Source organism: Gekko japonicus, unplaced genomic scaffold (assembly GCF_001447785.1).
Source record: "Gekko japonicus isolate JY-2015 unplaced genomic scaffold, Gekko_japonicus_V1.1 scaffold2587, whole genome shotgun sequence".
Classification (NCBI taxonomy): domain Eukaryota; kingdom Metazoa; phylum Chordata; class Lepidosauria; order Squamata; family Gekkonidae; genus Gekko; species Gekko japonicus.
In genome coordinates, this window is record NW_015172085.1 from 35114 (window position 1) to 58470 (window position 23357).

The following is a 23357-nucleotide window of genomic DNA, read 5'->3' on the forward strand; positions in this document are numbered from 1 at the left end:
CCACAGAGTGCGGCCAGGTCCTCAGGCGGCACATCGACCAGCTCCGGCGGCGAATGCTGCCTGATCACATGCCAGCAGAGGTACCGGAGCAGCGGGCAGAGCTAGAAGAGGGTCCTAACGAGGGTCCAGAACAAACCCTGCCCGCACCAGAGGACTCACACCAGGATAACCAGCCCCCGGCAGCGGATGCGGGGTCCCCAGAGCCCGAATCAGTAGCCGCAGAGGTCCCAGCACCACCTCAGACTTCTGCCCCGGAGGTCCGAACCCCGGAGGCCCCAGCTCCGGCCCCCAGACGATCCGCGAGGGTGCGACGGCCCCCAGCGTACCTTAAAGACTATGTTTCATAGGGGAGGGTTCGGACTATGGGGGGAGGGATGTTGTGTCCACTGACCGCCACCTGAGGTCAGCACACACACCTGAGCTTCAGTCCTGGACAACAATGGGGACTAGGATCCTAGCCCTACACTGGGGAACCAATGGGAACCATGGCGGGAGATTCAAACCCACCAATGGTGACCAGGGGGGTGTCCCCAGGTTTGTATATAGTTGGCCTGCCGGCCGTTTGTTCCTTCTTCTTGTTGTGTACTGAATAAAGCGTGCTATGCACCACCACGGAGTCTATCGTTTGTACGGGCGACCACCCACTACATAACACCTACTTTCAGAGAATTTACTTCAGTATTCAACATGGGTAAACCCCCAGTTTGATGGATAAGTTGGAATGGTCATAGCCATTTAGGGGTAAATACCAAGTTCTAATTGCTTTTAGGCATGGTATTTATCTAGAGCTGGGAGCCCTGGCTCCACAGTCATTGGCTCCACAAATGCCTTGGCAGCCAGTAGCAGCAAAGCAGGCCAGCCACAAGCTGCAGGAAGTGACTCAGCAGTCCACGAAGGACAGGAATCCTCCAGACAGCGCAGGAGGGAGCAGAGACCACAGTAGCAGCCACACCCAAGGGAGGTGTGGCTGGAACAGTCATATGTGGGGGTGGATGGGTGAGAGTCCCCATGGGCCAAACATCACGTCCTTTTGAGGCAAACAAGAGGGAGGTCAGGGCAGAAGGCACAGAGGCCCTAGGCGAGGAGCCATTGGTACTGGGCCCTGTCCTGCCTGGGCCCTGTCCTCTCGGATGTTGAGGTTGACAAAGTCCGGTCCTAACCTGCCTCCAGGCAACTCTTTAAAAAGCACTGTAAGGGTAGGCCAGGGAGTAAGATCCAGATCTCTCCTGTGGCTTGTAGGGAGAGGAGAAGGGCAGCTAGAGAGAGGGGCCAGGGTGAGGCTGAATCCCCTCCACCTTCTGAGGCTCATCCTAGGCAGTGGCAGAAAGGAGGCTGGAGAACAAGCCAGTCCTGGGCTGTGTGACCCGCTGCCATGAGAGCCTGACACTCTCTACAGTAAGAGTCTAGGGTGTAAAATCCTGCTGGGTGCTGTGCAGTCATTAGGATCTGGCCAAAATCAAATGCCCTTAATTCTGTACTGACAATATTGAAAAGTTGAATGCGATTTACTGTATAAGGCTGTCACGATGTTATTTACCTAAATCTCTCAGATGCTGTATCTAAATTTCCCACCTAAGTGATATGTTCTCATCTGCCATCTTTAAAGTACATCTAAGTAAAATACATAAGAATAAAAGTAAACATGACACAATTTTAACCATTATTTATTGATATTCACTTTGTTATGGTCTTGGTTGGATCTGAGGCTGGTGGCCCAACTGAATGATTTTGGTTGTGCTGTTGGGAAGCTCCTTGGGTAAAAAAAGAAAGCATATTTTAAAAAATGATGCTTCATGTAGCCTGTTACTCAAGTTGTGATCCACCCAGTATATGACTTGCTTGGTTTGCCAGTCCCCAGGTCCTGGTGAGGGTTCCCCCTGATTTTCGGGGCTTCAGCCCACTGCTGGCCAGTGGGGAAACCTCTGCCCGCAAACAGCCACATTTCAGCGGAAGTGATGTCATCATGTTGGGGATGTTGCATGGGATGCTCTGGTTTGAGGGCAAAACTCTATGGTAAAATTGGCCTAAAACCATAGAGTTTTGCCCTCAAACCAGAGTGTCCTTCACAATGTTTCCTATGCAATGACGTCACTTCTCGGTCACCAGAAGTGACATCATTGCATTGGGGAACATCCTGGAATGCACCCCAAATCCCCCCGCTGGTGCAGCTTATTTTGTTGTTGTCTGCATGTCTAGAGTGTTGACACTTGAATTTTTTGGTAGCTGCTGTTTGACCTACATTAAGACAGCCTTACTCCTACACTGGGAATTGTAATTTTAAGGAATATGAGATGCTGAGGAAAGCTGGCAAACAATCTGTCTAATGTTCTTAGCATGAGATCTGTGTATCAGAGCTCAGGGGTTCTTGTAAACTCATGAAATATCACTCAAATTCAGAGAGATTATTTTCTCCTTTGTGACAAAGAGACAATGGATTTACTTTCAAATTCTGGTGGCTGTTAAAACACTTCCAACTATCCTATTCCTCAAAACTGCTTTTTTACAAATAGCACATATCAGTTCAGAGGGGGAAGAATATTTTGACAATACTTGGCTATGGTTACCTCTGTCAAGATTTGTTGGCCAAACTGTTTGCATGTTTGAGTTCACAGCACCATATATTTTCTGTTATTCTGCTTTAAACAATAGCAACAGATAGAGGGTCTTTGTGCTAAGCATAAGTCTAATTCTGAAAAACTAGCTGCTGCTGGCTGTAGCTTTAGCTCTTGACAGGCACATTTATTAGAGACAAGCCCGTGGAAGGCTCACAGATGAAAATGTTTTGCTTGAGCCAGGCATCGTGTACTGATGACAGAACACAAACTAATTAAGAGAAAGGAAGAAAGATATGCTTCACACTAACATATATGTTCATGTGTGGGTGTAGGTGCGTATTTAGTTTTGTTGTGTAGTAGCCTGGTATAGGCTTGCCAAATGTGCCCGGGGGGCGGGTAACCCCCCGCTTCGGAGCCCCCGATTCCCGCCCTGCCGGAATCGGGGCTCGGGGGGAACCCCGCCCCCGAAGCTGCGTCACCAGAGGTGACGCAGCCACGTTACTTGATTCAAAACCTTCTTATATTAACAACTAGCCTGCTACCTGTGCATCGCTACAGTATTTAAGTTCCATAAATCTATATATCTAATAGCGAAGGCGCCCCCTGCATGCGGATATCTAAATCCACACATCGAGGGCACCTGGGGGGCACGGAGATTTTCCTGCAGATTTGGGGCAGTCACCATGCGGGGAGGGAAAGCTTGGCGGGCTGGCCAGGCATTGCTGCCGCTGGGGGAGAGGGGAGGCTTTGCAGGCCGAGCTGAGGCCTCACTGCCGTTGCCATGGGGGGGCTGGGGGAGATTTGGCGGACCCTATTCCCTAAGTACAAGTGGGGGACCTGCAAGGATTTGCAGGGGGCACTTCATTATCCCTTCCTCTACTATTCCTCTTTCTTTTCCTTGAAAGCCCAATGGCTTGGGTCCTAAGCAGCATGAGCAGAGTTGCAGTAGAGGAAGGCAACTTCCCTGCTTCCCCCTCTTACTGCAGCTTTCTTGGACCCAAAGGAGCAGTGTAGGGGGCAAACTGGGAATCTTCAGCAGGAGGAGAGGATCAGCAAAGAGTCCTTCCATCCTCTACCATTCGGTTAGAATTGCATCATTAGATCCAAGGCACAGTGGGAGGGGAGCCTTTAAACCTTATCTACCTGGGGGTCTGCAATCTCTATTGTACCTGTCTTTCTGTTTCCCATCACTGTCATTGCATGGGAGGGTTGATTCTGAAGGTGGGAATGGACAAGAAGAAAATATTAACCCTTCCATAAAATGACGTCATAGAGACAATTGCCAGCAGCCAAATTTCCTCCATTGTGTCTGGAACTGACTTCATTCATGACTTCCTATACATTTTGTGTTTTCTGTTAGATTGAACCTCTAAGTAGCAATGTACCTGAGAATGCAATATCTCATTTTGTATGGGTTAATGGGAGTAGTTATAATATCTATAATCTGGATCTCTGTTTAACATTCTTTGAGAGTTGTTAAACTAAGGTCATGAAAAATGAATTCATGAGATTCATGCTTCATTCTGTATAACTTTATAAAACAAAATATGATTTGAATAGCAACTCTGTTACAAATATAGTATGAACCTACTATATTCTCCCATAATGTGTGTTCCATTTTTTTTTAAAAAAAATATATTAGGAGGTATTCTATGAGGTCTAGAAATGTATTTTTATAACAGAACAACTTCATACCATACTTCAAAATTAATTTGAATTAAGACTTACAATTTTTAGTACTACATGAACTGAATGAACTTCTTGTCTAAAATGTCATGTTTAAAATGTCATGTTTTAAAAAAATGTCATGTCCACTCTTCCAAGTTCATGGTGCTCCATCTTTCACAATAGGTTTGGGTTGGAGGAATGGTCAGCTTCTGCCCGAAGCCTATTGTTAGATTTATATTTGGCCCAAGGGATAAATGCAGCAATGCATATATTCATCCTGAGTCCAAGGCTCTCCGTCCCCTACAAGGATAGGTGGTCCTCCCGTAGACTCTGAATTCATACTGTTTGTGCTTATTGTGATCTTCACCTATATGCTCTGTTCTGTTGCCAAACCAAAAACATTATAAACCAGCTTAAGTGAGACAAAATGATAATGTGTTCACTTTATCCTACTTTATACTTTTTTCATATTTAACAGGTGTTGCTGAACGATCCTTTGTATATTGGACTGAAACATAAACGAATCAGAGGCCGAGCTTATGACGACCTTCTAGATGAATTTATGCAAGCTGTGACCAACCGGTAACTGCTTATAACTGTATTTACACTGTAGAATGAGAGTGTAGAACAAAAGTGTAGCAGCTGGGAGGATATATGTCTTTTATTTCAGTTCTTTAAAAGTTTATGAAATGCAGTTGATACATGGAGCTTATTTATTTATAGCATACTTATACTTTTGGAGCTGCGGTGGCTCAAGTGGTTAAGACGCTGAACTGCAGGCTGTGGAAGGTCAGTAGTTCAGCAGTTCAAGACCCGGGTGCCGCAAGACGGGGTGAGCTCCTGTCTCTAGTTCCAGCTCCTGCCAGCCTAGCAGTTCGAAAGCAAGAAATTGCAAGTAGATAAATAGGTACCACTTCGGTGGGAAGGTAACAGCGTTCCGTGCGCCTTGGTGTTTAGTCATGCCGGCCACATCACCACGGAAACGTCTTCGGACAGCGCTGGCTCTTCGGCTTTGAAACGGAGATGAGCACCGCAACCCTAGCGTCGGACTCGACTGGCTTTCGAGCAAGGGAGACCTTTACCTTTACCTATACTTTTACCTTTCACGGATACCTCTACTTTATTCGGGCTTAATAGCCATAGGCCATACACCAAAGAACATTTAGGAATAGGAAATAACAACAAAGCTGAATTTAGGTACATTAATTGTGCACGTTTTGCTGTAATTACTTTAAAATTATTTAAAAATAATATTAATTTATGAACATCTGAAGTGTTTGAAAGCCACTTTCCTGACTTCAGCAACTTTTGGACAGTAGACAATGATGTGATAATAAATCAACTACCAACAAAAGACAGTTGCAAAAGTGCCCTTCTGGAGTTGTCCTAAGGAAACGACCCTTCATCTGAGCTGTGGGCAATGTGCTGCGGTGCACTATCATATATAACCGCCTCGGTTTGGAAACTGTCAGAGTGCAAGGATATTGCAAAGTTTCAAATTCAGCTCGGTGTATGATTCCCACATAAAATGGGGAGCATCTCTTTCTGACATCTTTTCTTGTCTGTTGAGGTTCATAGGCCTCTTTTTGAGTGATTTTGTAATCCACAGTTCTGTTCCACAAAGACCAGCAGCACTCATGGGTTGCTAATCGAGTGAAAACAGTGAGGTCTTCAGCATTAAGTAGTCTAAATTTGAAACGGATAATGGCTTTCCATATCAAGGTTGAGATATTTGGAAGGCCCATTTCAAGCTGTACAGATGAAGATGGTATACGCAAAGGTAGAGCAAGGATTTTACCAAAAAACATGTCTGAATCTTGTTGAGTAGTTTCACTGGGCCTGAAAACCAAATCGGTGAACCATAAAGCATATGCCCTGCATGCCTGACTTTCTGTGGAGGCCCAGGTCACCACCACTGCCAGGTCTGCCTTTTATCGTCTTCAGAAGATCAGGCAGTTTGCTCCTTATCTCTCCGCCCAGGCTAAGGTGCCTACAGTGACCTATGCAATGGTCACTTCCAGGTTAGATTACTGTAATTCACTCTATGCAGGCATGCCCTTGATCCTGACCCAGAAACTCCAGCTGGTGCAAAACGTGGCAGCTCACCTGCTGGCTATGATGCCTTTGCAGGTGCGTATTCAGCCAGTACTCCTCCAGTTGCACTGGCTACCTATTGAGTACCAGATCCATTTCAAGGTGTTGGTATTAACCTTTAAAGCCCTGAGCGGCCTGGGACCTGCATATCTAAGGGACCACCTCTCCTCATATACGTCCTGGAGAGCTTTGCACTCCACTAATCAACATTTACTGCTTGTCCCTGGTCTTAAGGATGCCCACTTAGCCTCAGCTAGGCCCCTGGCCTTCTCTGTCCTGGCACCTACTTGGTGGATAGGGTTGCCAAGTCCTACCGTAGCTTTAGTGGGGGAAGTTCTAGCCCAAAGCACACACACTGTGATGATGTCACCCGGAAGTGACATCATCGCGTTGGGCAAGTTGGGGGCGGGACCACTATAATTCGAGGTAAAACCATAGAGTTTTCCCTTGAATGATAGAGCATCCCCCTGCAACATGCCCGACGCGATGACGTCACCTGCGGGTGATGTCATCACGCCGGGCATATCTCCGGCACTTTGGGGGTGGTACGTTCCCCCCGGTGGCCTGATCCAGGCTGGCAGATAACGGACCCATCGAGTGGGGGTTTCCCCGCCCCCCCTGGGGGACCTGGCAACCCTACTGGTGGAACATGCTCCCACTTGAGATCAGGGCCTTGCAGAACTTACTACAGTTCCGCAGGGCCTGCAAAACAGAGTTGTTCCACCAGGTCTTTAGTTGAGGCGGTGGACACCCAACTAGCTGGCATCCCTGTTCTGTTAGCCAAATTGCTTTAGTTATTAATAATTGTGGGGAATTATAATATTTAATGAGCAATTGGCAACTAAGGGACACAAGCCTATGTATACAGAAGTCCCACCTTTCCAGTAAAACCAAGAATAAACGCAGAAACCAATTCTTTAGAGAAATGGGTTCTTTACTGAAGAATATTTCAAACATACAATAAAACACAAGCACACATACACTTATTCAGACATAGGAAAATTAGAGAGAAAGGGATAGCGACATTCGCATGAACAGGATGTTTCGTTGAGGGGTAATATTTACCTGTCCTCAGCGTGATAAAGCAATCCACCGGAAAAATGGGAAGACTATAAGGGAATAAGGGTCGTATTCTGAACCAGCAGAACACGTGACTCTGGGCAGCGCTACACCGAGAGTCAGCAGGATGGGGCAGGGGCTTAGGTATGGAGATAGATAGATAGATAGATAGATAGATAGATAGATAGATAGATAGAGAGAGAGAGAGAGAGAGAGAGAGAGAGAGAGAGAGAGAGAGAGAGAGAGCGCGCACAGGGGGAGGGCAGCTCTTTTATGCCATTTTGGGGCTTGGAGCTGGGCTTCACTGGCCACCTCCCTTGTGACATCCCCCTGGATCATCCCCCCTCCCTGATCCGTCCCCTGGAAGTTTCCTTAAAAAACTGGTTGCAGGAGGATGGGGCAGTGTTGGGCAATGTTGAATCAAATCACTTTACCAGTGGCACCTTTGGAGAACAATAGCTGAGTTCAGAGGTATTGTCTTTTAATGACTCTGGCTGATGAGTTGATGAGTTTAGCTGGGCTGTGGCAGTCTGGCTGATGAGTTGAGTGATGCGTCAGCCAGCTAATCCCTTCCTGGCAGAGGCTCCTTTGTTATGCTGTGGAGCCTAAATACATCGTCTGGTGAAGGTGAAGAGGGGTGGGGTGGGGGTTGACTGCATGTTGAAGGAAAGGTTTTGCTCATGGAGTCTCTTCAGGATTTTAAGTCCCTTTTGCAGAATATGGCGTTTTTCCATGGCACATGGTTATTAGTTTCTGTGTGTTCTCTGTGTCTGGGGAGCTGGTCTCTTTTCCTGCTGCGCTGAGGGTAAGAGAGGGCAGATAACCTCAGGGACCATTGGCACATCATCTCAGGAGAAGGCTTTTCCTCTGCTGGCGTGTGCCTGCAGCTAGCATCAGTTTGGGTCACCACACAGTTCAGTCCCTTTTGCACACTAATTGCACAGTCCAATTTTATCACTTATGAATTTATGAGTCCATAAGAGCACTACACGTGCCTTGCAGGGCAACAGTACAGAGCCCATATAGAGACTGCCCTGTGTAGAGGCAGTCTAGATCATCTGCCTATGGAATCATGGGATTATGTAGAGGTGACTCCAGTATCATCTATCCAGTTTCTGGGTGTGTGTGTGTGAATTATTGCTCACCATCTTTTAACTGTTTAACTGGATTAACTGTTTCTGGTTTTAGTTGTTTTTAGGTTCATTGTGTAATTGATTTTTATTTTTATATATCTTGATGTTACCCACCATGAGCACATTAGGGAAGGGGGGGGGGAGATATACATTTTAAAAATAAATAAATATGTGGCAACATAAGCGTTTTATATGCTCACAGAATTGCTGGTATATATTAAATTTACACCATCTATCTTAATACTGCGAGCACCTTAATGTATTGTTGTAATGATAAGAATATTTTATAGTGTTTTTATTTTTTATGGTTTTATGCTAATTCGGCACACTCTGCCGTCTTTTGTAAGCCGCCCAGAGCCTGTTTACAGGGTGGGCGGGGTATAAATATAAGTATAAATAAATAAAGCACCTTGGGTGAAGAAAAACTTTCTTAGTGCTAACAAAGTTAGTTCAGTGTTCTGTTTGACTAATTGAATGTGTTTGAACCAAGATAGGCTGGACTGAAACACATCCCCTAGGTATCTGAATTCATTAACCACTTTCATTAAGTGTACATCAAATTTCCAGCTTTTATTTACTCGCTTCCTAGATTTTGTAAGTATCATGAGTTTAGATTTATTGTAATTAATCTCTAAGAGTTTATTGCTGCAGTAAGTCATGAAGACTTTTATTGCTTGCTTTAGACCAATTTGTGTTCTGGAGAGCAAAACTGATAAATTGTGAAGGAGTTATACCAGCATAAACATAGGTGCCAGCATGTCAACTCACCTTATCAGGAGGGAAGGCATCAAGTTCATTTTTTTCCTTCTAGTTTTTAGTGCTTTGATAAGTTCAAGTACCACCCGATGGGTTACAGGTTCCCAGTGTGGTGGCTACTGAAGGTCGATCTCAAACCCGAAGTTGGGTTCAGCATCATGTTTCTTGTGGAGATTTCCAAAGTAGTTTTCCCAGATAGCTGCTGGAATAGGGGCTATGGTTGCCCCTCTGGGTTTCATTAATGGGGTAATTAGGTGCCAGAGAGACATACCTCATTTGTTTTGGTAGCTGCAATTATTTTCCCACATAAGGATTCAACAGCCTGATCCTTTTTCTTCTTTAACATATTCTTATATTCCTTTTTAGTTCAGGAAAGCAAGCATCTTGCAGTAGTTGTATTTTTTTTGTCTAAAAAGCCTTTATCTGAGCTTAACTTGATATTTATACTGTTGTTTTGTTGTGAATGTACTTATATAGAATAGCAACAAGATGTCCCTGGAAACATGGTGGTTCTTATTATATTAGGAAAATGTCTGCTAAAAATAATTTACCTTGAAGGAAAACAGGATGGGATCAGACAGCCATCATGGTGAATTCCATTGCTCAGTTCTTGGAAACTTGTTCATTATGTATAATGGCCAGACCCAGCAAATAAGAACCATTTCGTATGTTGCAAAATTAGTGTATAATAATCACTATTTATACAGGAATTGTAGAGGAACCCATATGGAAATCTTAATGTGTGATGGCTGTAGATTTTCTTTACTGAGCAGAAATGTGATACACCTGCATAAAGAAGGAAATCATGGCCAGTAACAGTTTCAAAAACAGTGGGTTCATATATACCCACAGCAAACAAAACAAAACAAAAACTCTGCAGTCATCACATGCTATAATTTATATACAAGTTCCATGTAAATGTTTATACATAAGCCTTTCCTAATGACCTCCTTATAAAGCTTATCCTGAATAGGAATGCTGTGAATTTCACAGTAAACCTGTTTGGCAGACAGATATACCCAGTTTGACATGCACAATCAGACTGTGAGCTGAAGGAGAATACATTCCATGGATAGGGTTGCCAGTCTCCAGATGGGGCCTGGGGATCTCCCGCTTTTACAACTGATCTCCAGCTGACAGAGATCAGCTCCCCTGGAGAAAATAGATGCTTTGAAGGATGGATTCTATGGCATCGTACCATGCCCCTCCCCAAACACCGCCCTCTCCTGGAACCACCTCCAAAGTCTCCAGGTATTTTCCAACCCAAACCTGGCCACTGAGGGGCCACCTAGGTTAGCTGGGGGGCCACACAACCCAGCAGCGGATCTGCCTTGTACCTAAATGGAGAGGTCTCTTCCTCTAGGGGATCACCTGCTGCCGGGCACAAAAGCGAAGACCTGGGGGGGTGTGAGTATGTGGATATGTTCACACTCCTCTTTAGGGATGTTGAGGTGAGGGCAAGTGTAAGAAATGACCCCAGGGAATTAGAGAAAATAAAGCGGATGCAGAGCGACAAAAACTTTGATATTTGGCTTTCGGCTTACACCATCTACATGGGGGTGATGATGCAGGTCCACCCAGGCCGCTGTCCAGCATTAAGTATCAGGACCTCATCCACAGGGCCTATAAGGAATACTCAGGGACTGCTTGGCTGCAGTATGATGAGAGGTTCCACTCTTGAGCAGCCCTGGACCCCTCACTGCTGAGGACTGGGATCACCAACAGCTCTGGTTCCAATGCATGGGCCCCGCAAGGGCCATTTCGGGCAGGTACTCTGACAGCGAGCACCTGGTGGCGCATTCGCCCTTGGGAGCTGGGAAGGAAGCGGGAGATAGACAGGGGGTCCCACCCCATCTCGTTTGGTGGGGCTTCAAAGCCTCTGGGACATGCTCAAGGAAGCAGTGCAAGTTTAAGCATGTTTGCAGCACATGCAGGGGCACACACCCTGCATCCTCCTGTGACAAGAGCACCCCGGAGGAGACGGAGGCCAGGGGCCAGGACTACTAGAGGGCACCCAGCGGCGACAGCAATTCAGCCAGGGGAGGGGGAGAAGTCAGGGGGAACTCAGACAAGCCACAGGGGGAAGGCTGGGTGGGGGGCGGCACCTTTACCCATGGTTCATCAGGATGTGGGCAAGCTTGGTGGGGGGTATCTCTTTATCACAGAATGGAATTGGGTTGGTCTTGGTGGCTGAGGGAGTGGCCTGGATGGCTGGCGGAAGAGGTGACTCTGGTACCCAATCCATGGCATTGGAACAGTTGGACAAATGCAGGATTGGTAAAGTATCAGGACCTCATCCACAGGGCATATAAGGCTAACCTCCTCTGTGGCGGGAAAAGCACGGGTTGGAGGGATTTTGAGTTGGCAAGCACCCTGAGATATCAGCTATGGGTCCCCCCCCTAAAACTGGGTACCTATGGACTCTGCAGTCAGGGTGGCTCAGTTGGGGGCCTCTTCAGGGTGGGGGAAACATATGACGAGCCTTAAGGCTTTGCAGTTGTGGGCTGGCAAGTGCCCTTCCCTCCCCTGTACACACTGGTGTGCGGGCCATGACGAGTAGGGTCTGGAAGGATCCTGGACCTGTTGATTGTTTAAATGTTTTTAAATGTTTTAATAGTGTTTTAAGTTTAAATGTGTTATATATGAATCTGGCATTGAGCCAGGCAGTGTGAGCCGCCCTGAGCCCGCTTGCGGGGAGGGCGGATTATAAATATAATAAATAAATAAATAAATAAATAATGTTTTGACATATGCAAAGACTAAACAGCCATAACAAGCTACTTTCAAACAGTCACCATTTGTTTCGATTTAATAAGGTGGGGAAAACCAAGAAGTAATAAATATGTCAAAACAGGAGACAGATGTGTAAAAGTATCCTTCTAAGAGTACTGAACTGCGACTCTGGTGTTATGTTGCCCACCTAGATTTATGTCCATTCTGTTTGCCGTACTTTGGATCTAGTTCATTAGTTTTGCACATTATAGTTTGTTTAAATACACAGTGATATAAGATGGGTAAGGATTAGCTTTATAAGCTGGTTAGGAAAGGGAGTATGTACCAGGCTGATTTAAATTCACTCTTGTGGCAGTCCTAGCAATGATGTTGAGATTTCTTCTAATAGATACGCTGAAGAATTGCTAGGCTGAGAAAAGGCAGCCATTTCTGGAATGCAAGGAGAATTTAATTACTTGACTAATTTATTCCCTGGTAGTACTGGCATCAGTAACATTAGTGACATTTCTTAGAAAACCACATGTTAGTCTCTGCTTCTGAATTTATAATTGCTGTGATTTATGCAGAACGGTAAAAAAAAATTAGATCTGAAGTGCTGGAAAATGAACTGTGGTTATGCCTGCTACACGATACAATCTGTTTATCTGATACTTTGACATCCACAGTTAGGGTTGCCAGGTCCAGGTTGGGGAATTCCTGGAGATTTTGGGGGTGGAGCCTGGGGGCAGGGTTTGGGGAGAGGAGAGACCTCAGTGGGGCATTGTGCCATAGTCGATCCCTCCTAGGGTTGCCAAATCTTATTTACTCACCGGCGGGGAGCATTTGCTCGGTCTGGGAGCTGGCAGCGGATGCATGCGTGCGCCGCCAGAACGTCACCGGAAGTGACGCAGGACGTAGGGCACGTTGGGGGCGTGGCCCAGATCGTCGGGGGGAAACCATATGGTTTCAGCCCCCAACGTGAGTGATGTGGCTGCGTCAACGTGCTGTACATCCTGTGTCACCTCTGGTGGCGCATCTTCGGGGGGTGGAGTTCCCCCCAGGGCCCGATTCCGCCGCAGCGGAAATCGGGCCTCCAAAGCAGGGGGAAATCCGCCCCCCGGGGGGATTTGGCAGCCCTAATCCCTCCAAAGCAGCCATTTTCTTCAGGGAGACTGACAGGCCCCTTATCCACAGTGACGCTATCTCTAAACCTAGTCCATATAAGGCCCTCATGCTGCAGTGGTGGTGGAAAGTGCCATCAAGTCACAGCTGAGTTACGGTGACCATATGGGGTTTTCAAGGCAAGAAATGTTCAGAGGGGGTTTGTCATTGTCTGCCTCCACGTCATGACCCTGGTATTTCTTGGAGGTCTCCCGTCCAAATACTAGCCAGGGCCAACCCTGCTTAGATTCTGAGATCTGACAAGATTGGGATAGCCGAGGTTATCCAGACCAGGGCCTTCATGCTGTATCCCTATCATGAATAAAGTCTTCTGATTCCGTAATAATAAACTAGTTAACATTAAAAGATCTACATTTTGAATAAAAAATCCTTCAAAATGTCTAAATCACATAATTACATGTGCAAAGTACAGATGTACTTCCCTCATGAGTGATCTACAAGATTCACATCTTTACTGGGATTTGAAACTAGGCTTTGAAGCAGGTTTCTGAACTCTAGAGGGAACTCAGCTATCATTAACAAAGATTACTTCTCAAATGCTGAATCATGGTTAAGGCTGACTAGGGAAGAGAGAATGGAATTCCCACAAAAGGGGGTGGGGAGCAATTACAGAAGCCCAGGTAGTGCCACCCTCAGCAGGTAAGAGATTATAGCATGATTTCAGCTTTGAGTCATGTGCATGTCTTCTCCTTTCAGTAAGTATATTCATGAGTAGCTTATTGATAACTTAGTGTGGAATTGCTGTTAAGGCAGCATGAGAACTAGAAGGTGACATGGTTGACTTGAATTCTTATTTAAAAATAATTTTGGTTCAATGATGAGGAAGAGATATTTTGTATCAATTCCATTTTCTTCATTTGTAATCCAGGATTCCACTTAACAATCAGAGTAATTTCTACTGCTATCATTTCATTAGCCCTACCAGAGGGAAATTCAATTATAACTTTGTCTCTCACACAATATTACTTTGCCATTGCTGTGCACAAGAGAGAAATATCATATTTCGCTTAAAATGACACTCACTTAGTTTTTGGTCTTTGGAAATAACCACAGAATAAATTGCCTACATTTATTTCATCACTGGTGGATTATAACTTCACATTTATTCACTCTTTATTGCCAATTTTATCAACTTTTAGTTGCCTTTGAAAATGAGTGCTACCTAGTTCTTTAAAAAAACATCTAGACAGCTTTCAGTAAGGAAGTAAGTAATTATGATTTGAGGGCATATGGAAATACTTGGCAAAGCGAATCAGTCTGGAAAAACAAAAATAATCTTTTCAAAAACTGATCAGAGAGACTGGAGAGGTTCTGTGGAATAATAACCAGAGTGTTGGAATAGGTACCAAATAGGGTTGCCAAGTCCCCCCAGGGGGCGTGGAAACCCCTGCCCAAGAGGCCCGTTCCCTGCCAGCGGGGATTGGGCCGCTGTGGGGGACCCTACCCCCCAAAGCGTGTGACACACCTGGCATGAACACATTACCTGGAGGTGATGCAAATGCGTCGGGCACATTGCGGGGGGACTCTCTATAATCCGAGTGAAAACTCTATAGTTTTCCCTCAAATGATTGTGGCCCCGCCCCCAATGTGCCCGATGTGATTGCATCACTTCTAAGTGACGTGATCGTGGCGCGAGTGCTTCATGTGCCAGGAGACTCCTGGGGACATCCGGGACTCCCCCCGCTATTACGAAGGTAGGACTTGGCAACCCTAGTACCAAAAGACCCAGATTCAGATCCCCACTCAAAGCTTACTGGGCTGAGAATGCAGACGCTGAATTCTTGCAACCTACTTCACAGGACGGGTGTTGGGGTAAAATTGGTAGGGGATAACAATGTATACTGGCCAAAGCTCCTTGGAGACAGAGAGGATTTTTGAAAAACAGAACATTTAAATACTGCATTGCTATAGTATAACTTCTGTACCTGTGATCAAAAATTGTCTTTGTTAATGTTATATCACAGCAGCCTGTACAACAAAATAGATGGAAGTCAGGGGTCATTTCGTAGAAAAAGAGGTGCAGGAGCTCATTAGCATAACTAATTAGCATAACTTATTTGTATATGCCACACCCCCTGATATCACTGGAAGTGTGTCAGAAGGCAACACCCACTGCTCAGGCTCCACTGGACTGTTTTGGATTGCTAGCTATTGGGGGGGGGACGTGCAGATCTGTCCTTGCAGAGAGGGAGAGCTTGTACCTGAATAAAACTTGGTCTTAAAGGTGCCATTGGACTGTTTTGGGCGGGGGGCCAGGGGGAGCTCTGCAACTTACCTGGCTGCTTCTTGCTTTGACTGAGGGCTGCTGGGAGCAGGGGGGGGCTTGTTGCATGTGCCCGCCCCCTGGGCTCTTTACTGCCGGAGCTCCACTCCTGTGCGCTCCTGCAGGAAATGACCCCTGATGGAAGTGATCCTTTTTTTGACTAGCATGGGCCCTGCTGGTAGACTGCAGCTCTGCTGTGGGCCCTGATGGTTGATGTCTGTAGAGGAGGAGGAGATTGGATTTATACCCCACCCTTCACTACCCAAAGGTGTCTCAGAGCAGCTTACAAACTCCTTTCTCTTCCCCTCCCCACAACAGACACCCTGTGAGGTAGGTGGGGCTGAGAGAACTCTGACAGAAACTGCTCTTTTTCAAGGACAGCCTTATTTTGTATACATTGACCAGGTAAGTGATAAGTAATCGTCTTAGTTTGGTGTATCATTAGGGTTGCCAGGTCCCCTTGTTGCTCTGGCGGGGGGATTTGGGGGGCTTTCCAGGGGTGGGCAGGGATGTCGTGTGACATCCCTGACATAATTACGTCACCTGGAGGTAATGGCTTTGTGTTGGGGACACTCTGGTATTTAGGTGAAATTTTTTTTCGCCTTCAAACCATGGAGTTTGGCAAAATACCAGAACGTCCCCGCACAATGTACCTGACATGATCATTGCGTCGGGGGATGTTGCATGGTGATGTCCCTGTTTAGAGGTGTCCCTGTTTAGGTTTCCTCCACCGGCCAGCTGGTCCACATTGGGGAGAAGCCCCTGAAACTGGGGGATTCCCCACCTGGACTTGGGGGCTGGCAAGCCTATGTATCATCCATCCTATATTTGACTTCCTGATGCATATGTTTTGGTATGGAAGTTTTGGCCCTGAGTATGAGCTGGGCTTCTACTGCCAAAGCGCACATAGCTTCACTCTTCAAATGGCACATTTATACTCACATAGTTTTATCTGTTACCAAGGCTCACAAATCCCAATGACCTATTCATATCCAAATCCAAACATAGAAGCTGTACTGGCCCACTGGAGTTTGTACCTGTGGCTTGCTGCAGGGCTCTTTTGGCTGTTTCTTAATATTCCCTTGCTTCCCTAGAACCATCAAGTATGTCTCTGCCTCCTTATGGTTGCTTTTCAAGAAGCCAGCATATTGTCATTTGCACATGTATTTTTGGGCCTAACTCAGTACTGAAAATGTGAGGGAGTTTTCCCACTTGTGCCACTAGGAATATTTATTTGCCTTACACAGGTTTTATCAGGCAAGTACATCCATGGTAGATTGCAAGAATATGTGTTAGCATTAGGTCTTTTAAAAGCAAGTTAATCGCTGACAGAGCTGTTCTTTGCAATATATATAATGATTCAATGCTGTTTCCTCACAGCAGTGTTACAGAGCAACATTAGAGTAGTCATACTGGCAGAAGTTTAGCATCTTCTGGTCGTAAGCCAAACTGACTACTCAGTATTGAACTTTTTTTTTTTTTAAAGAGCTTGCCAGGAGACCACAGAAGCTGCTGTAAATTATGGATGGAAAATATTTTTAAAGGACAGTATTTGCAGACTAAATTTACCAAGTGCAGCTGTTTTGGTATATTTTCCAAATCGGGTTTTAAAATATGATCCAGCTGCTTGCATTCTGCAATTAGCTGACATAGTGATGTAATGTCATAAATCCTAAACTGACTTCCTAATTTATTATATGTTAGGGACATTAGGTATTAGTCTGGAGTCAGTGGTAAGTTGTACGTTACATTGTTTTTGTAATGGAGCATAAATGAATGCTCAGATACAAATATGATGTATCTGATCATAAAGGTGTTCATTTGGGTTTAAGGTAATCTCGTGAGAAACCAATGAAGAAATGTTGCACTGTGATTTCCCATTTTCATAAATGTCTTATCAAATTAGCTATGTCATTCCTTTCATTAACTTGTATGTTTTCAGTGGCTTGGGACAAATAAGTCTTATATACCCATTGATGAACATTATCACAGCTTTTACATGGAGTGTAGAATATTGAGCAAACTTCAGAGGACGGCAGAAGACAGGAAGACCTGGCGTGATCTGGTCCATGGGGTCGCGAAGAGTCGGACTCGACTGTGCGACTGAACAACAACAACAACAACAAGAATATGGAACATTGTCTTGGTTGACTTACTAAAGAACCACAGAACTCCGGGTCTTGCAAAAGACTGAGAATCATTTAGTCCATCCAGTGGCTTTGAGACAGGATCCTTTGTGCCTTCATGTTCATAGGAGAGCAATTTATGTAACAGAAGGATACAGACGGGATTGAGCTTTCTTCTAAGTAAACCAAAAGCAGAATGCAGGAAGGAGCAAGGAGGGACCCATAGAAGCAAGTAGTAAGTTATAAAAGGTGAAGTGGTTCAGCCTTATGAACCATTGGTCCTTCCCACCTCATATCAGAAGCATTTTGCATAAGACTGAGCTGTTCAGAATCATTCCTGTAGAAAAAGGGTTGGCTTCATAAACATTAGAGAGGTTGTAATCAAATAACTCCAAAGCCAGCAAAAACATTTGTTTTAGAAATATTCTCACATTTATCTTATTCTGTTAAACTGATAAAGTGCAGCCTTTGAATAATTTTCCTTTAATTTGCCTCCAATATTTGCCTCCAATATTATAATAAACCAGCATAATTTGAAAACCGAATTCATGATTAAAACATTATTCTACACTGAATGCAATTTACTTAATTTCTGATAACGGGATTAGTTTTTATTTTCTCAGTGTGCAACACAGAACAGCAAATTACGTAATCATGTGTATAAACAATAATTATAACATGCCTCAGGGGCATGTAAAGGTAAAGGTAAAGGTTCCCTTGCTCAAAAGCCAGTCGAATCCGACTCTAGGGTTGCGGTGCTCATCTCCGTTTCAAAGCCGAAGAGCCAGCGCTGTCCGAAGACGTTTCCGTGGTCATGTGGCCGGCATGACTAAACACCAAGGTGCACGGAACGCTGTTACCTTCCCACCGAAGTGGTACCTATTTATCTACTTGCAATTTCTTGCTTTCGAACTGCTAGGTTGGCAGGATGAGAAAGTGCTTTCCCTAAAACTGTATTGGGATTTCCAAGGGGTGAAGTTTATTTTGGCTTTAAAATTAATTTTTTCCTATGAACATTCATATTTAGTCTAATGTAAAAGAAACATATAAATCAGCTAGTGTACATCCTAAATCAACTTTTCTTTCAATCTTAGTTCTGTAACAGTGGTTTTATACATAAGGTATAACTTGCCCTTTCATTTGCAAGGTGATATCCGGGAGGGACAAATGTTGGCTTTCACTTAATAAGAAGAAAATAAGCCAATCGAGGTTGAAACATGATTGCTGTTTACATTTCAGGTTCAGGAAGTAACTGGTGAAGGAAGCAGCTTTCTTTTAATTTGTTTAATTCCCTGTCAAGTATTTGTTACAAATGTAATTTGGCTAATGATCTAACCATTAGAGTAATATAACCTAGCATTGTATTTTTAAACTGGGACTAGAGATGTGAAACTCCAGGAAAAAAATGGAAAAATTTGAAAAAAACATGTCCGTTCGTCCCCGGTTTTTCCCAAGGCCATTTTCTCAATTTTTCCAATGGAAAAATTGGAAATTTTGGGGGAGTGCTGCAGAAAATGCCTATGAAATATTTTATATTTGAGTGAAATGCATTTAAATACAAAGTGGGCATGCTGGAGACATATAGAGCTCTTAAATCCAAGATGTATCTCTGCACCTAGAAGGATACGTGATCTTCATGACAGAAGCACCCAGGGGTTTCATTGCTTCTCAGCATTATCAGCTGTAACACATTGGGTTTTTTAAAATGTCAATGCTGATTAAATGTTTATTTTAATATTGTAAAGTTAAGTTTAATGCGGTAAAGTTAAATTTTTAACTATTTATTATGATGTAACCCCCCCCCTTCAGCCCTGCAGTGCAGGGAAGGGCAGGCTAGAAATCAAATGTATACATAAACAAACAAACAAACAAACATCTATATACTAATTCCAACAGAGGGCGCCTTGTGCGGATACTTATTTCCACTGACAGGAAGCTCACTCTCCCCCAACAGCTTTTCCAACATAGTCAGTAGACTTCCTGTGTCTGCAGAAAAATCCAAGAAGTAAAAAAAATCCCTTCAGGTGTAGCACGGAGAAAGGGGCCTAAGCCCAAGCACAGACCACCAGATCAACAGAAGGAGAAGAACTTTATTGGCGCCGGTTCAGTCAGCGAAGCACGCTTTAAACAGACTGAACCCAGAGCAATGCAGGCTCCAGGCTTTTATACTGCAACAAGGTTACACGTCATCATTTACATCACCAGAGTGGAATTTTCCATTGACTAGGCTTACTTTTCCCTCCCAAACTACACAAGCTCACTTCTGCCCCCTTATGACTGGAACATGAACAGCAACTATCCCCTTATATGGGCAAGGAATAATAAATGCCTACTTCATTCCCCCCTTTCGGTCCTTTCTCTGGGACAGAGAGAGAGACCGACCAATAACATGGCATAGCATTTATTCCTTGCCTGGAGAGTATACAGTAACTAACAGTACTTTTCTTCTTTAACCTGTGGAAGAATTTATGCATTAGTGTTCAACCTGTTCCTTTTAGCAGTAACCAAATATAAAAGTTTAACAGTATCATTGTGAGCTAACATTGCATTAACTGTTTTGGTAGCTACATTCTTAACCAAAGGTATCAAACAAGGGAGAAGTAACAAACCACCAAAGGCTAAAGCTATTAAGAACAATATACGTTTCCAATCTCCAAGTATGTTTCCAAACCAATCTTCATTTCAGTGCTTTGGATTTTTGAACTAATAGTTTCTATGACAATGCGTCCGTATGGACTTTTTCGACCACCAATATCTATGCCAACCCCATACATCAGTTTCTTTCTTCCCTGGTTCTCGGATGCTCGGAAATGTAAGCACAAGGGAGTGCAGTGGTTATGGCTGCAAGGGGTTAGACTAGTTCCCTGGGATAACTTAAAGTACGGGTGGGCTTTCCCTCCTCCCACTATTCCACCTTGAGGTCCATCTGAGATATTACCATCATTAGAGACATACCAGACTTGTGCTTCAAGTTCATAAGTTGATGACAGAAACATTTTCCCTTCTTTGGCATAGCTCTGCTCTTTAGCTAGCCCTCCACACGTTTGTCTAATTTCCCCTGCACTATACTTTCGACTTCGAGAGATGGCATGACATATGTCAAAACAGACTTGCATACTTTGACTAGACTGGGAAGTGACATTGGACGCTAAAAGGGAAGAGGTGAAAGTATCAGGACTTGTGTACCATCCACTAATATAAGCATAAACATTAATACGGGCCCGAGTCACATTGGACTGGGGTCGAAAGCACATAAATTTCCCTTGATTTACACAAACACTGTAACTTATGCCCTCATGAGAACATTGGGTAACTACAGACGAAATACAATCAAAGTCAGAATGATAAATGAGGGTTTGTGAGACTTGACCTTCACGAAAAGTGGAAGTAATGCAAGAGGTACAAGCAGGAAACCCCATAACTGGGATGCAGATCATAGAAGGTACAAAAACACAATTTAACAGAAGCATCCACATCTTGGGCCTGTGCGTCGACTAGTCAGCTTCCGGTGTGACTAGAGCAGGGCCTGATGCTCCAACGAAGGTCTGATTTTTCACCCGTGCGCAGGGAGACCGTTTCCGGTAGGTCTCAGCAGGGGTTCTGGAGTCAATCTTCAGCTGTGTCCTCTTGGGGCGTGGGCCCAAGAGAAGCAGAGCTTGCTGGATTACTGGGCACGACACGTCTAAGCTTCACAGTAGTAGGATTAGATCCTGGCTCAGCAGTCCATCTAGTATGGGCAAGCTTCAAATTCGTCCAGTGGATCCAGGGTTTCCTCTCAACGACCTTCACAGCTGTAGGGGAACTGAGTAAAACAGTGAAAGGTCCCTCCCACCTTGGCCCTAAGGGCTCTGGTCTCCAATTTTTAACCCATACTGAATCTCCAGGACTGACATGACACACAGAATCAAACAAGGGAACTGGGAGACAGGCAGAGTAATGTCTTTGGAGTTTCTCAACTTGTCGTCCAAGGGCTTGTAATTCTGCTGAGGTGATTAACTGATGAAACCCATAAGCATCGGTATGAACTCCCATGGTCAGTGGGGGAGGACGGCCAAACATTGCCTCATAAGGAGAAACTGAAGTTCGTTTGGAAGGGAGGCAGTGCAGTCGGAATAACACTAGAGGTAGAATCTTAGGCCATGGCTGTTCAGTCTCTTGGGTGAACTTCCGCAAGGAGGCTTTAAGAGTTCTATTAGCTCGTTCTACTGCTCCTGAACTCTGGGGACGATAGGCACAGTGTAATTTCCAGATGATTCCTAAGGCTTTGGCAACTTGCTGAGTTAATTCAGAGATGAAGGCTGGTCCATTATCAGAGGAAACCCAGGTAGGTAATCCGAATCTTGGAATTAGATCCCTTAACATGGCTCGGGCAACTTCTGAGGCCTTTTCAGTGGCAGTTGGAAACGCTTCTATCCATCCAGTATGCGTACAGACAAACACCAACAGGTAGTGATGACGACCAACTTTTGGCATCTCGGTGAAATCAACAACAAGCGAAGTCATTGGGGCTGGTCCTGGGGTATTGATTCCTGGAGGTCGTCGGGGACCTTCTCTAGGATTGTTTCGGGCACAGGTAACACACTGACGGCACACGAGGTCTGCTAATGCTGTCTTCCGTTCCAGATGAGCCCAGCGGTCTAAGGCTTTAACAAGACTGGAAGATCCATAATGGGTATTAGCATGAAGGGCTTTCATTATTTCATAGCCTAAGGAGGCTGGAATCCAAATTTTTCCTGTTGGCAAGATCCACCAACCTTCCTCATTCTTTTTTGCTGATTGCTGGTCACAGAGGTAGTCTTCATGTTTGGTGTAACGAGGCGTCCAAGCTGAGACTGGAGTGGGGAAGACAGGACAGGCTAAGACTGACGGACTAGGAACTAGAGTGCGGAGACAAAGTTTTCCTTCTGCTGCTTCCTTAGCTGCTTTATCAGCACGACCATTTCCTTCTGCAATTGGGTCAGACTTCCGTTGATGTCCTCGACAGTGGATTATTGCAATCTTAGTTGGCAGATTGATGGCTTCTAGCAGAAGACGAAGATTTGGCCCATATTTGATATCCTTTCCAGCGGCTGTAATAAATCCTCGGTGTTGCCACAGCATTCCATGTGCATGGGCTGCCTTGAAAGCAAACATTGAATCGGTGAATATATTTGCAGCTGCATTCTTGCTTAGATGTAGGGCAACTGTCAGGGCTATTATTTCTGCTAGTTGAGCAGATGTTCCAACGGGTAGAGATTCTGCTTGTATCACCTGATGGTCATCTACAACAGCATAGCCTGCTTTGCGACGTCCTTGAGGGTTGATGAAACTGCTACCATCACAGTACAATATTAAGTCTGGCTGCTGAAGGGGTTGGTCACGAAGGTCAAGACGAGATGCAAACAGCTGGTCAGTGGTTACTAGGCAATCATGCTCAACATCTTCACATGGTACTGGCAACAAGGTGGCTGGATTTATGTTGATGACAGGAGCTAGAGATACACCTGGGTTCTCGAGGAGAACTGCTTGGTACCTGGCCATACGTGAAACTGTCAGATATTTGTGACCACGAGCTTCTAAAATGGTCTTAACTCCGTGTGATACAAACACTGTGAGTGGGGCTCCCCAGGTGAATTTGTTTGCTGCTTCAATAAGTCTACAGCAGGCAGCAACAGCACGTAAGCAAGGGGGCAGACCGGCTTCTACAGCATCCAGGTTTTGGCTAAGGTAGGCCACAGGCCGATTGTGAGTCCCAAGTTTCTGGAGAAGGACACCTAAAGCAACACTTTGCTTCTCATCTACGCAAAGGGAAAAAGGTTTTTCTGGATCT

At 44.9% G+C, this 23357-nt stretch overlaps 1 protein-coding gene across 1 annotated transcript in view; it reads left to right on the forward strand.

The window, feature by feature from the left end:
- ME1 (malic enzyme 1, NADP(+)-dependent, cytosolic) overlaps window positions 1–23357 on the forward strand; it is a gene marked incomplete at its 5' end in the record, with an annotated part of 142150 nt that overhangs the window by 24125 nt on the left and 94668 nt on the right. The window contains one exon of the mRNA XM_015420899.1: window positions 4702–4805. Coding sequence (XP_015276385.1) covers window positions 4702–4805 — 104 coding nt within the window. The remainder of the gene's footprint in view (window positions 1–4701; window positions 4806–23357) is intronic.